We start from the raw sequence: 14,621 nt of genomic DNA on the forward strand, positions 1-14,621 counted from the left end.
ACTTTGTCCACAGATTTCCTACTCAAAACTTTGGTGTTCAGTGATTCTGATGGTTCTGTATTTTTTTCCCATGCTGCTGGATGGACTTAACAATTTTGATTTAGGCATTATCATTGTGGAAAGGAACTCAGTGTATTTGATTTAGACTGATCCTAATATTAGGCAGGATGGAGGAGTGAACAGATAGATAACCAGACAACCACTAATGGTTTTTAAAACAAAAATTTCTGGAGAAGTACATCTATCTATCTATCTATCTATCTATCTATCTATCTATCTATCTATCTATCTATCTATCTACACCTACCTGGTTTGCAGGCAAAATTAGGTATTTGTGAAGATATACCTGCGGTTTCTACCTTAAAATAATACACAAAGCTGAAGATTGTTTTTGCTCTTTGACTGCTAAACCTCCTCCCCCAAAATTCAATTAGACACATATAAAATCCTCCAGCTAGGGTGTTTTTTCCTAAAAGGTAATAAATTTCACAGCAGAAAATTGGCATAGGCATTGGTTGTTACTGGCTTTTTTTTTTCCTCCAGGAGAGATTTATGGTTGGTTATAGCAATAAATTCAATTAGAGAATGTTCTCAGATGCTGCACCTCAGTATCATAGAAAAGCATAAGGTAGCCTGTATAAGCAGCTCAGGCACCGGGGAAGTGTAAGGTCAGTAAGTTAAGTGTGCCAGGATAAATCTGTATCTGGTATCTGACAGCCAAGTTGGCTCTCTTTCTTTCCATGGGAAACAACATAGACTTGACTGTGTTGAAATCTTTCTAGGGTTGTAATGTGATCTGGTACCAAACTTTTGGTCACATCTATGCTGGCAAGACCAAGCACCTTCGAGGACTATTGGAATTATTTTCTGGTGTAGAGATGTCAGTTCACACTGTGCTAGAACATGCTTTTCTGCTAAGCAAAGCATTTATTGTATCAATAATTTTAGGCTGTTTTTAGGTAATTTGGACCTCTCAATTTTCTGAACAAGTTCTCATTGTAAAAAATCCTAGAAGATATTTTTGTTTTCCTAGCGTGTGTCAGTACAAAGAAAAGTAACATATCAAAGGGGCAACATAATAAAGGACAATCTTAGAGAGACCAAGTCTAGAAATAGAATGGAGTCTGAGAAAATGTGTCACTTACTAATTATGGAGAGGCTGTCTCCTAAAGTCATAATTAGCTTTCTATTACTTTGCATTATAATGTATTTTCCCTTTATCGTTCCTCAAGGCAATTGAAGCTGCTCAAATAACTTGAAATACTTTTCATGTGTGATTTTTCTAACAACAGTTTAGAGGAAATGGTATAAGCTACCCTTATCTTCCAGCAATGGGTGCACACACAGTGCCCGGGCCTCTTGAACCTGGCTTTCCACTGCAGCCAAAAAGCCTTCCCTTAGCACTCCCCTTCAACTGCAACCCATTATGCAGCTGGGCTGCAATAGTTTTGCACTCTTTGAAATCATTTACATCTGGGAAAATGGGGCTGGATTTGCTTCAGTCTTTATGATTTAAGTACGACTTAAGGTTGGACTTTTGTTTATAAGGTAGATATACATCTCAGCATCCACAGAAAGAAAAATTTATATTGAAGCCACTTAGTAACATATTATGCTAACTTAAATTCTTCTTAATGCTTGTCACATGCATTCAGGAGTCATACATTTCAACATTTTTTATACTGAGTAGGTAAAATCCTTAAGTATTTAAAAAACCCAAGTATTCAAGCCACAAATTCTACTTCCCTTTCTTTCACACCATTTGTATTTCAGTATCATTCTTACATCTACTTAATCTTTTGCAATTTAGCCACAGTTGTTTTTCTTTCTGGGTCAGGAAGGAATGTCTGTGCATTGCTGTTTGGAGAGGGACATACACAACTGCACATTATGGAAAGACTTGCCAACACTGTCAGAGGCTCAGAGAAGGATTTACGTTTGCACAGATGCAGAACAATAATGGAACACCACTGTCAGTACTCCCAGCTCTCTAAAGCATATCTTCCTTGGGTAATAACTTAATATTGAAGTATGTTGTTTTCTGCAGCTTGACAGCACACATCTTGCCTCACTTTTACACTGTTCTGGTGCTACAGAAATTCAGTGGAAATAGTTCCCAAGGGTAGCATAGGGTAGATGTTGATCTATATAGCTTGGGACTGGTGATTAGCTGGGAAGAGTATGAATCCTCCCAGTGGAAAGTCAGTCTTTCCCTAGCTGCAAGCCATTTGACTAGAAGGGCAAAATCCTTCTCCATGAATGCTCTGCCCAGCCTGTTACTTTCCTTAATGGCATAGTTTTATATCCAGACTGTAATATCAAGCATAGAGGAATATATATCCTAGAACAGCTGCCAGTTGTACTGGTTTTGGACGAGATAGAGTTAATTTTTTTCCAAGTATCTGGTACAGCACTGTGGTTTTGAATTTAGTATGAGAATAATGTTGATAACTTGCGGATGTTGCCATTGTTGCTCAGTAGTGCTTACACTAAATCAAGGTTTTTCAGTTTTCTGTGCTCTGATAGCAAGGAGGTGAGAGAAACTGGGAGGAAACAGAGCCAGGACAGCTAAGCCCAAAGGGGCTGAAGGAATGTTCCAGACCATAACACTATAGAAATTGGGATGTATTGGCCATGAGGGATGGATCTCTGCTCAGGCATGGGCTGGGCATTGGTTAGTGGGTGATAAGCAACTGTTTTATGCATTACTTTTCTTACTTGGGTATTATTTCTGCCTCTCTTTTTGTTGTATTTCTTTGCATTATGATTAGTTCATTCTTATTAATATTAATGATAATATTTTCCATTATTAAGCTGTTCTTATCTCAACCCACAGATTTTACCTTTTTCCCTGGTTCTGCTCCCCATCCCACTGGGGAGAGAGTGAGCAGCTGCTGGGTGCTTAGTTGCCAGCTGGCATTAAACCATGACACCCATTCAGTCAGCATACTTGCAGCTCTGCGTGTTTGTCACCGAGCTGACTGTATGGTATTAAACTGGAGGAGAAGCAGGAAACCTCACTGCTCTGTGTCAGCCCTCCCTCCGTGTGCCTACAAGCAACGCACAAGGCAGTTTATAATTAGTATCATGACTCACTCCATACTGGTAACTGCAACTATGCCCTCAAAGGAAATGGCTTTTTCATACCCTTCAGCTCAACTCTGCATTAATGATCCTCCCCTTTTCCCTTGTGTCCCTTCTTCCAGAACTCCTGAGCTGATGTTAAGAAGTATCTTCCAGCAGGTGTGACAGAGAAGACACGACAGACTTTGGGCTTCACTAATACTCTTCCAACTGTGACTGCTTCCAGAAAAAAAGGAACAGAAAGCAGAAACAGCAGCTTCCAGAATTCCATGCCTTTTCTAGAAGATAAATAGAAATCAACTGCACAAGAATATAGCCTGAATTCAGGCTATATTAAAGAAACTGAACACGACCTCCTTGCTTTCTGAGATCTGCTCTTGATTATAAGAGAATGAACTTCTGTGAACAATTAAGCAAGTGGCTTTAAAAGAAAACTGGAGAAGTAGCAAATGGTGATGCACGGAGACATCTTGGTCAGAAAAGGGATGAAGTGAATACCAAATTGACTCTCATATGCTTGGGCTTTCTGGTGTCCACTGAAGAGATGATAAGCAAAAAGGATTAAAAAATAACTTTCTAATTTAGAAATCCAATATCTGCTTCATGTTCTTATCAAGAAGATATCAAAGAAAAAGAGACAATGGAGATCAAGGATAAGAACAGGTAAAAAAACACCAAGCAAAAAAAATCTCCTGAAAAAATTTACTGTTAGGCTGGCATGTTTTTGCTCAAACATCCATGGTCAGTAATTTAAAGAAGTCTGAAACTTGGCAAGTGTTTGTACAAAATTGCTATTTTTAAAGGTGAAATTAATTTCTTAAATTACAAAATATTATATAGATGCCAGGTTCTGCTGCATTTACTTATGAATTGTCTCCATGAAATTTATGAGAACTGCTTGAAAAAAATCCTGTGATTAAAGGGTTCATAGTTTAACTTTCAATTTAGAGTCTCCATTCACTATAGCACTTTTTGTAAACAAGTGAAAGTTTCCTTCCTGTGCTTGCCTAACTCTGAATTCAACATATTGTTTCACTGGGATGAATGTACAATCTTGTCAACAGCTAAAATGCAAAGCAAGTTCTTTGTGTCAGTGGTGTCTTAACAAAGTTAATGAGATAAGTGTTTACTTGTTGTAAGTAACAAAACAATAAGTTGGAATTGGAATTGTTCTTATTTGCTCTCAGTGGGCCTGCAGGAAGAAGACAACTTCCACCCTCAGCCTTGCAATCTGCAGAATCCCTCTTGATGTGCAGTTCTTTAATGTACAGCCTCTGCTTTTTCCTGTGTGTTAAGAAGGTGGGCTTTGCATTGTGTTAGAGCGTGGCTGTAAGCAATAGCTGACTACTCTTTCAGGGTCAGTTCCACTGGCTCCCTGGGTAATTCTGTGAAAACTCATGGAAGTTATATATTTCCATTGCCAGGTGACTGTGGGGTAGAAAATGTGGGGCTTTGAATCCCTCTTTTTCTCTTTTTTTGTAGGTTAGTTAACTAGACCCTTCTAATGCAAATCTTCTACATGTGGGCATCTCTGAGGATTTTTTCACTTCTTTGTCTTTACCCAGAAGAGGATGACCTGTGTGTTTCTTCCCCTTTTCCTCCCTTCCTCTTACTAGTCTTACACGTGACTCATGTTTCTTCTTCCATGCCACCTGTCCTTCTGTTTTCTGAAGCATAAACTGTAGCTTGTATTTCTCTATGGAATTGTGTTGAGTGAGACAGAACTTATACAGAGATGGAAAAGAGATAAGATTATCTGGAACGATATTGCTGGATATCATCCACTATCTGATGAAGAGGCAATTGCAGAAATGCTTTAAGTTGTGGCTTTTTACAATTACTCAAACCGTTTGTCATGTATTTCCTTCTATTTTGTATTATAGTTTTCTCTAAATACAAAGGACTCTGTACACTGATGCCTAGAAAATGTTATGAAACTTTGAAGCATTATTAGATGTAGTATTCAGCAAAAATAGAGATCAGTAAATACTACTTAAATTGTTTAATGCATGTGTAATCTGGACCATTTTAGTTAATCAGTTAATTTTCCTCAGTGGAAATATAGTAGCTTCATTAACTTTGAAATTAAAATAGGAAAAATGTTTTAAGGTAGTATGGAAAAACCCCAGCTTTGATAACCTGATGAATCTGTGTCCTAAATGGAGGAAAAACCCTAGGCCTGCATTAATGAAGGTGTTTAGGAGACTGCATCAGGTCCTGAAATCAATTTGCAAATTTAGGCTCTGCTCTCCTGATGTTTCAAGGTTAAAGTGAATCTTCTAAATCTGGCCCTTTTATTGGCACCAAAGGCCAAAAGAAAATACCACCAATAATTTAACATATTGCTTATTAAAAAATGTATGCCAACAGCACCTCTTGCAACACTGCAGTCCCTCCTATTGCGATCCCTAAAGAGCAATTGAGGAGTTTATTTTTATCATTTGGTTTAATCTTTTGCATAATTTGAAATGTCAAACATTTTGTACTGGTATTTTTTTATTTGTACCATCTGGAACAAAAAACTCTGTGATTCTCAGCAATTCGAATTTGTGGAATAACGGTTACTGCTCTATAGTTGAGTTGTCTCCTCAAGGACTTAGCTTCAAGTAGTATTTCCTTAAAGGTGAATCAAAGAGGAAATTTTACTTCAGCATTTGAGATTTTGAAATCTTGTAAATTTTTTGCCTTCTTGCTTTGCTTCTTATTTGCAAAGAATAAACTGAAACAACTTTTATAGTTTTTTAAACTATTTTCCATCAGAATTTGCTTAGTGCCATCAAGGAACTCACTTGAACACTAAAGCAAATCACAGAGAGATCAAAATCATTAGATGAAAATAAATGTCTCTTTCTGGTCTCTATGCCCTTAAAGGGTTTGCTCATTGTTAGTACTATTCAAAAGTATCCTGTTCTGTTGATATTTGACTTATAGAACCAAATCAGCTTGAAAAAGGAATAAGACAATACTTCAGTTCTTCAATGTTTGACTAAGCTATGATCATGTAGATATTTTGCTTAGAAACTGCTAATAATGGTTTCACATAAGGGGTGCAAAGTAGGAGTATTTCTTTAAATTCACTGCACCAATCTAAAATAAATAGTTTCATCAAAATATCCAATTTGTGTAATAGATCTGAGGAAAAATGAGACATTTTTTTGAATCAAACACTTCACATGCCATAGTTTGCGGGGGGGTGGGTTTGGCCATTTGTACTAGATAGAACTCTAGCTGGAGAAAAATTAGATGTTTTCTATTAGTGCAGCTATTCAAATGAAACAGAAACTGTACAGTAAGGGGTGGCTTGCCAATGACTAGCACATGTGTCATCAACAAATGGGATTATTATGGCTTATTTTCAAGCTTCTTGAAAAGGCATTAGTAAGCAAGGGTATAGCAAGCTCCTGGCAGTGACTATGGACCAATGCAATCTGTAATCTCTGACTGCTGGGAAATACATACAGTGCAATGTTTAAAACATCTGTTGGTAACACTTAAGGCATTGATTTAAGAATGAAGGTCAGTGCTTGCTGTGTCATAGGAAGCTTTGCTGTAAGTTTGGTGTGCACTGTCTCAAACCCAGATGAAGTTGTTGAGTCACTGCTCCTTGTCTGCCAGCACTGCAGAATGTTACTTGCTCTGCTGGAAGCTGCTGTGCTGCAGCGGTTTTCCTCTGGCAGGAGTGACCTAGTCGTGTCTGTTTCTTATCACACCATACACCCCTCTGTAGACTCCATTCCACCTTTCTAGTCACACTGACAGCATGGAAGGGACTTGCATCCGTCTTTTTTTCTGCTACTGCACTCTTATTTTAAATAATTGGAAATATAAGGTGATTCTGCAATGCAGAATTTTCTGTCTTCGAGGAAATGTTACTGTGAAAATGGCTTTCATTTTATAAAGATAATTTAATGTTGCAGAGACCATTAAATTTTTTAAAAATTTTTTTACTGCATGTCCCTTCTTGTATGACTTATATGACTTCATTCTGAACCAAACAGAATTTATTTATAGCCACAGGAGAATTTTCCGTATGTATTTTTAAATCTAAGTGCTGTTCTGCTTGGAAAAGTGGTTATAAAATTGTTAGCATAGGAAATTCTACATATAATATTTAAAAAATCTCAAATCAGACTCAACCATTTTATATCTAAAAGCTGTTTGTTTTTTTTTTTTTTTTTAATTACCATGGGTAGTCAAAAAATTCCTTGCTGTTAAGGTCATATATTTTTTTTTTAACATTGTAATGTAAAATAATGTTTAGTAGTTCTGCATAACAAATTTGTACATGATACAAATTTGTACATACCTTGAAATTTTCTAGGATTACCCAGCTTCCAAGTTCTCTTTTCAAATGGATGAGATTTTAAAATTTATTTTTGTTGTTGTTGCAAAAATCTGCAAGTTGGAACATGTACTCTTTTAGTACTTTTTAGTCAGTCACTGTGATTTATGTCTCATCAATTTCTACGATATTTTTATTTAGACATGAAGTAAAAGTAAGGGGATCAGATTTTTGAGAACAGGCATGGCTAATTCCAATAGCTCAAGAGTCCAACTCCTTTGTCCAGAACCTTGAAATCTGGACAATACCAGTTGTTCAGAACAATGAAATCTGCAATACCAGTTCTTCCCAACTCTTCCTTCCTACTAAGAGGTTACATAGTATGTAACCTCTATAGTATGTCTAGTAGACAGAATCTGTGGTACTCCAAGTGTTTTTCCTCTAATATTAATGTCAAATCATCACAGGACATAAGTATGTGAATATTGTGAGTATTGTCCTGTCATGTGATGTGGCATAGGTTGGGGAACTTCAGCCTGGCACCAATAGCAGGGTGGTCTCTGGCCCTGAATGTGTCCCACCACTTGAGAAGTTTCACAAGGAGAGATGGCTACTTGAGATTTGTTCTTCTCCAGGGTCCCATTCAAACACTTGTGCATGCTTCATAAGATGTTAAATCACACCCGTGTTCCCTATAAAAGACGAATTCAATTTTGGCAGTGCAGGTTTGGTGGTTTGCAACTGGTCTGGAGAGGAATTTAGTAGCTAATATGGATAGAACTGCATTGGGTTTCAACTCCTTCCATTTTGCCCAGCCACCCTCTTTTGTGTCCCTTCTGCAGGTATTAAGACATAAAAAGATAAACATTGAGCGATCAGATTGCAGCATTTTCATTCTTTTTGACATAGTAGGAAAAATTCTGTGATGATGAACTCTAAAGGGGATGTAATAAAATGGAAACTTAAAAGAGCAAAACAATAGAAAAATGAACAAAGTCCTAAACCAAAGCAGAGAGATATTTTGTTCATGTTAAAATAATTTTTGTATATTTCTGGTGAAAGCATCCACAGATCCACAAAATTTTCACCATATTCTTACAATCCTGTAGAATTCAAGATACAAATATTGCTGATGAATAAAATCAGTTGTTGTAGCACTGGTAATCTGGTTGTAGCACTGGACCCTACCTACTTAGATACCGTGTTGGATTCTGCTCCACCTATCTTTGTGGGTTTTTTTAGCTTTCTATCCATTTCAGTGTGCTTATTTTTTTTCTTAGCTTGATACATTTTCTGCAAAGGTTAATTGTGTCTTTTTGCCCTTCCACAGAAACTCTGTTGCCTTTGGTTGTCAAGCATCAGTTTTAGCTCCCTGTCATTGAGTAAGATCTTAAATGCTTTTAGTTTGGTCATGGATTGGAATTGATGACCTGTTGGAATGAAGTGAAACTTTGGCTGGAGGTCTGTAGTCCATATTTTTGCTCAAAGCAGGAGGATCAGTATTGGTTCAGGTCTGTCACGTATCCCTAGACAGCTCCTCTCCTAGTGACAGGATATTTCCTGCTGTTTCATGTGAACCTCCCAAGCCAGTTTGTTGCCATTGCCCCTTGTTAGTCTTGCACTACTAAGAAGAGCTCAGCTCCCTGGCCTTTGAACCTGCCCTTCAGGCGTATGTAGGATGTTACTGTACTGCACTCTGTAGTCTCCTCATCCTCAGACTAAACAGCCCAACTCCCCTCATATACTCCTTGTAGGTCATCTGCTTTGGGCCCCTGACCATGTCAGTAATCCCCTGCCTGGGAACAAAGCAAGTCCAAAACACCATTGTGTTCTGGTCACAGTAGCTTCATCAGCACTGAGCAGACTCATTTTCCTTCATCTGGAAAGCCTGGTATCCCTGGTATCCTCCAGCTCCTTTGGAGCAGGGCTGCTGTCCAGCCCCTCACTGCTGCACAGCCCATGGTCCCGGGTGCAGAACTTTGTACACGATCAACAGTGGCCTTTCTGCTGGCCCCCTCCACAAGTTTCTCAAAGTGTCCCCTCAAATCATTGGGATCACAGGCAGGCTAAGGCTCACCTTTCAGGAGCGAGCACTTTCCTTAAGTCTTGAATGGTATGAGGACTTAACACACACCCTTTTGACATAGGGAAGGATGTATGACCATTGACAGGCTCTCCGACAGAGAGTAGAAAAGGTATGTGTTTTGCATCCTTGAGAAAGAATGAAGTTTATCAGCTGTACCTATGTGTGCTCCATACGGTGGTGCCCGAACGCTGTGAATTACGTGAAACACCAGCGTGCTTCCCTGCCGAAGGAGGGATGCGCCTGCGGTACCATCTCAAGGTCTCACCCTCAGTCACGGCTCACGCCGTACCTGCGAAGCTGAACCCTCTGCCTCGCCCCAGGCGACCGGGCTCTCTCTCCCGAGGGCCCTGGGGACACCGGGCCGCGGGGAGCCGGGACACGCCTCCGTGCGCCGAGGCTGAGGAGCCGCCCGGGCCCCGCCGCCCCTCGGCAGCCCCGGCCGCCGCTCTTGGGGCGGCACTTCCCCCGCTCCCGCCTCCTCCTCCGCCTCCTCCGCGGCGCGGGCCTCCGGGCGGCGCCGCCCCACCCCTTCCCCGTGCGGGGAGCGCCGCCGGCGGGCCGAGTAGCGGTCCTTTGTGTGCGGCGGCGGGATGTGAGTGCGGGCCGGGCCGGGCTGGGCTGGGCTGGGCTGGGCTGGACTGGGCGGGGAGGCTGCGGGGTCGGCTTCGCCGCTTCCCCTCGGAGAGCGGGACGGGCGCCCGCCCGCCCATCGCTGCTCCCCGCGGGCTCCGGCGCCCGCCTCGGGCCTCCGCGGTGCCCGAGGGGGAAGCAAGCGGGCGGCGGCGCGGCGAGCCTTTTCTCATCTGGTGTCTGTCGTGTTGCCGCAGGCTGGCCCGGGTGACCGTCCTCCATGACTGCCTGGGCTGCAGGACCTTCGAGCTGCCGCCGTCCGCGGCCGTGCGGGACGTGAAGAGGCGGATCGAGGCGGAGGCCGGGCTGCCTGCCGCCCAGCAGCGCCTGTGGCACCGCGGCAGAGAGGTGAGGGCCGGGCGGGGCCGCGGAACCGCCGGGCTGCGGGAAGTCCCCACCCGGATGCTCCTGTGTCGTGCGTGGGCAGCGCGGTGTGGGTGTGTGTGTCCTTAGGTGTTCCTCCCCTGAGGTCGCTTGGACGACCCTCATACCACTCTTGATGGTGCCGGCTTTTACCATCCGAGTTTTTGTATTTTTTTTCACTTTCTTTCCCTGAATTTCTCCATGTGTTTTATCCTAATTTCTCTGGGGGGTTGTTGGGGACAGCAGAAATTCACCGGAGAGTGCTGGTGTGTTTATTCTGCCCTCCTGCCATTCTGGCCAGTTTCAGGAGCAGAGTTGACATCACAGTGAGATGAAAGTGACAAGCTGAAAATTGAGGTCTGGGCACAGGAGAGAGTGGAATGAATGAATGAATGACCTTGTTCTGTTGAAGGGATCAGCCTGGTGTCAGTCTTTCAGTGCTGCTTCCTGTGCTTCTAGCTGTGCTCTTGGGAAATGGGAGCCCTTGGGAAATGAGAGCTGGTGAGATGGGATGAATAGAGGCAGGAAGGGGAGAGAGAGGAGGTTGCAAGTTAGTGTTAAATAGGGCAAGGGGATTTGCAAAGGTCTAGAGAAGAGAGGGCTCTAGGAGAACCTTATTGTGGCCTTTCTAAATATAATGGGGGCTTATAAGAAAGATAGAAGGATACTTTCTGCCAAGGCCTGAAGTGATAAGACAAGGGACAATGTTTTAAACCGAAACAAAGTTAAGTTTAGATTGGGCACAAGGAAGAAATTTTTTAGGATAAGGGTGATAAGATACTGAAACATGTTGCCCAGAGAAGTTGTGGGTTCCCCATGACTGGAAATGTTGATAATCAGGTAGGATGGAGCTTTGAGAGACCTGATCTAGTTCCTGTTCATGACGATGGTACCAGGGGGAGTTGAACTACATGGTCTTCAAATGTCCCATTCCAGCCCAAACCGTTCTATGACACAAGGAAACATACACGTGTTGGTTGTATTGCTTAGGAAGCTTTTAAGAACCTGGGCAGCACAAGTTGGCTTTGAGGGCTCAGGTTTGAAGCAAACTGCCTGTGTAGTTTATCTTTTTTTTTTTGTATGTGTGTCCTTGATTTTGTTCTTGCCAGGCCTTCTTTTTTTGGAGGACAAACTCTGTATCACTTTCTAAAATTTGCCTGGAAGCAAAGATCTCACTGCCACAGAAAACTTATCTTTTGCAGGGTACAGTCAGTAAGCAGACTCTAATTGCTACTCTGTTTGTTTGGGGTTTTTTAATATAATACACTAGAATATATATGGGAATATTTATTCTGTACTGCAGCAAATTTGAAAATCCTTTATAAACTTTTGAACTCCTGTTTATTTGGGATCAAATTATTTTAATTTTTTTTTGAGTAGTAGAATATTAATCTGTGAATAATTTTTTTCCATTAGAACTGTTACGTGCAATTGATAAATGTTAAGTAAAGTCCAGTATCTTTTTCTCTCATAGTTCCTTGCTGTATTAAACTATTGATTTGGATCTATTCAATGTCCAAGTTTCTAGTAGTGTCTTGATACAAAAATCCTAACTTAGAATATTCGGTTACTCTATCCCCTTAATGCTTGGTGATGGCTTTCAGCATTCTGTGGCATTCTTTATATTTAATGGTTTCAGAATAGTTATAACCCAATTTTACATCTTGAGAAAGTTCAACTCCAGTACAATATTTCTGCAGTTTTATGATAAACCCACTGTTGTTTTTATCACTATTTAAAGCTGATAAAAGTAAAAAAGAATGTAAGTTTTTTTCTTACTAATAATGTTAAATAATTATTATGTACTCTGGACTAGGGCTGCCTTTTATTAAGGTAGTTAGATTGTAAGCATCTATGTCTGTGTAAACACCAACTGCTTTCTAGTGATTTGTTTTTACCCATGAAAGTGAGGAAGTAGTCCCAAAATCTACTATAAGCTGAGACTAATATAATATAATTTCATATAATAGTATTTTAATCTAGTTTCTAATTAGTACAGTGGCCTTCTAAATCTGCATTTGTTGTTGTGTGCAGGATAACATGGGTCATATATGAGTCTTCTAGTAGCACTTGGTATATGAATGAGACACACATCATATGAAACTAGAATTGTAACAAAACCTTTATGTGCTCTGAATACGTAATAGTTTTCCCAATGGCTTCTAAGGATTGTGTTGCTTAGTTTGCCTCAGTTTCTCTATGATATTCCTGGTGTGGCACTGGAGGCTGGATTAGGTGACTTTCAGTGGTCCTTTCAACCTTGATCATGCTGTGATGGGTCTGCATGTAGCGGTAATAGGGGGTGAGGCTGTCAAATTCTTCAGGGTTGTTTCTCTGACACACTTTTGTCTCTACACAGTGTCTTGCCAGCTGCTTTGAGCTGCTATTGCTTAGTTTAAACCCCCTATAAAACTGCATACCCAGATGTACTTGTGGAGTATACAGACTATGTACTTCCTGTATGTGTTATTTTTTTTGTGGACATGCACCTTAGAACAATAACTGCTTTAGTTTTATGCTTCCAGAACTTCCCTGAATACAAAACTTTTTCAATTGTAGAAACAAGAGGCCATGGCTTGCTCTTAGTATGCTTCTATAGGCATTTTTTCCACCTGATTTGTTTTGGTCCTGTTATTATCAAACTGAAACTTCTGACCAAGACCTGTCTTATTTTTTCCTTCAGTTGTCTGATGGTATCAAGATTGTGGAACTTCAGAAGTCTCAAAATCAAGTTTTTCTAGAGCTTCAGTCAAAAGGACTGAAAGGAGGAGGTATGGAAAATATTTGCTGTTTAGAACTCAAAGCATTTTCTGATGCAATATGGAGTTATTTGAAATTTTAATCTTCTTTAAATGGGAAGCAATTATTTTTCATGTAAGTCCTAGGTTTGTCACTTGTTCTTTTCATTCTGCTCTAGATAAATTGAACTGCTCTTTTGAAGTGCCTTGGTGGTGGTGTGTTTTTTTTTTTTTTTCCCTCTGTGATATGTATAGAATTAAGGTTATTGTTATCCTTTGGAATCAATAAGACTTGCCTTTCAGTAATTTTGTAGCTGCCTTGTCTCATATAAAATAAGCTGGATACTTGAAAACAATTCAGATCCTGGAAGGATAGCTTTTCAGTAACCAGCATGTAAAAAATTATAACACTGGTGAAAATTTCTGGATTTCTTCTGTTGTTTTTAGGTTTTGATAGTTTGGTTTTCTTTTGATTCTGTCTGTTATTAATATTTTTATTAAAAAAAACCCAAAGGTGTTTCTTTTCATGTCATATCTTGATAACTGAATATCTTCAGAAATGCTCTAATTAAAATGTCATGATTATTTTCTTTGTCTGCTGGCCTTAATATTCTTCTCACAATAACTTTATTGTAAGGCAGTGAAATAATTGCTAATCAGATGGCATGATGAAGAAGAAAACCCTTCTTTTCATGCAGATATTTTATTTAGTCTCACAAAATATTGAATTTCTTAGCCTGTTCAAGGCATGTATATACTGGATTACGGATTTATAGTGACAGAGGGAAGTTTGTATATTAGCCAGAAGTTCATGTTCACATTCTCTAGAACCTGAGTAATTAGAAAACACCTATGAAAATTTGACCTCATTTCTATGACCTCATGGTTCTATGACATCAAACATTTTTCTTTCTGTCATGCTTGACTGCTTGCTCTGATGTTTTGCTGTGTGTAGGCTGTGGTAGACTACATAAAAAGAGTCTTATTTTCTGCCATGCAAATATATGGAGAATAAAGTGTGGTGGTCCTAAGAAATCTTTAATGGGAAACTGTTGCTGTATTTTTGTGCCTAGGTTTCTTAGAGATGTCACTGTAAGCAATCTATGTCTAGATAAAGTGTTTAACATTTCCTGGCCCATAGTTCTGGTGTAAAACATCTGAAGGCTTCAGTATTAGCCTTTTATGTTCATTCTGGAGTCTTCCAGTTCAGAGATATTTCCTTACAGCAGATGAATCAAGAAATGCCCTGAATTTCTAACTTGGAAATTGGACCAGTAGGACCAAGCGCATGGGTTGCTGAAGTACTCTGAGGATTATCCATGTTCCCTTTGTGTTCATTCATTGCTGGTGTCTATCAAATAATGCATGATCTTTTCATTTGATCACAAAATAATTCATGTTGGAAGGGACATGAGGAGGTTTTTACTCCAGCCTGCTG

The 14,621-nt window shown here is 40.1% G+C and overlaps 1 protein-coding gene across 3 annotated transcripts in view; it reads left to right on the forward strand.

The window, feature by feature from the left end:
• The window catches only part of SACS (sacsin molecular chaperone), a 56,766-nt gene that overhangs the window by 12,608 nt on the left and 29,537 nt on the right, over positions 1 to 14,621 (forward strand). Inside the window, exons 2-4 of one of the 3 annotated variants that reach the window (XM_064409209.1) lie at positions 3,207 to 3,747; positions 10,280 to 10,430; positions 13,129 to 13,216. In XM_064409209.1, coding sequence (XP_064265279.1) covers positions 3,725 to 3,747; positions 10,280 to 10,430; positions 13,129 to 13,216 — 262 coding nt within the window. In that variant the 5' untranslated portion in view covers positions 3,207 to 3,724. Of the gene's footprint in view, positions 1 to 3,206; positions 3,748 to 9,595; positions 10,045 to 10,279; positions 10,431 to 13,128; positions 13,217 to 14,621 lie in introns of those variants that run through there. The other 2 variants (XM_064409211.1, XM_064409212.1) reach the window with 2 other exon arrangements.

The sequence above is a fragment of the Passer domesticus genome, chromosome 2 (genome assembly GCF_036417665.1).
Source record: "Passer domesticus isolate bPasDom1 chromosome 2, bPasDom1.hap1, whole genome shotgun sequence".
In the NCBI taxonomy this organism is placed as follows: Eukaryota; Metazoa; Chordata; class Aves; order Passeriformes; family Passeridae; genus Passer; species Passer domesticus.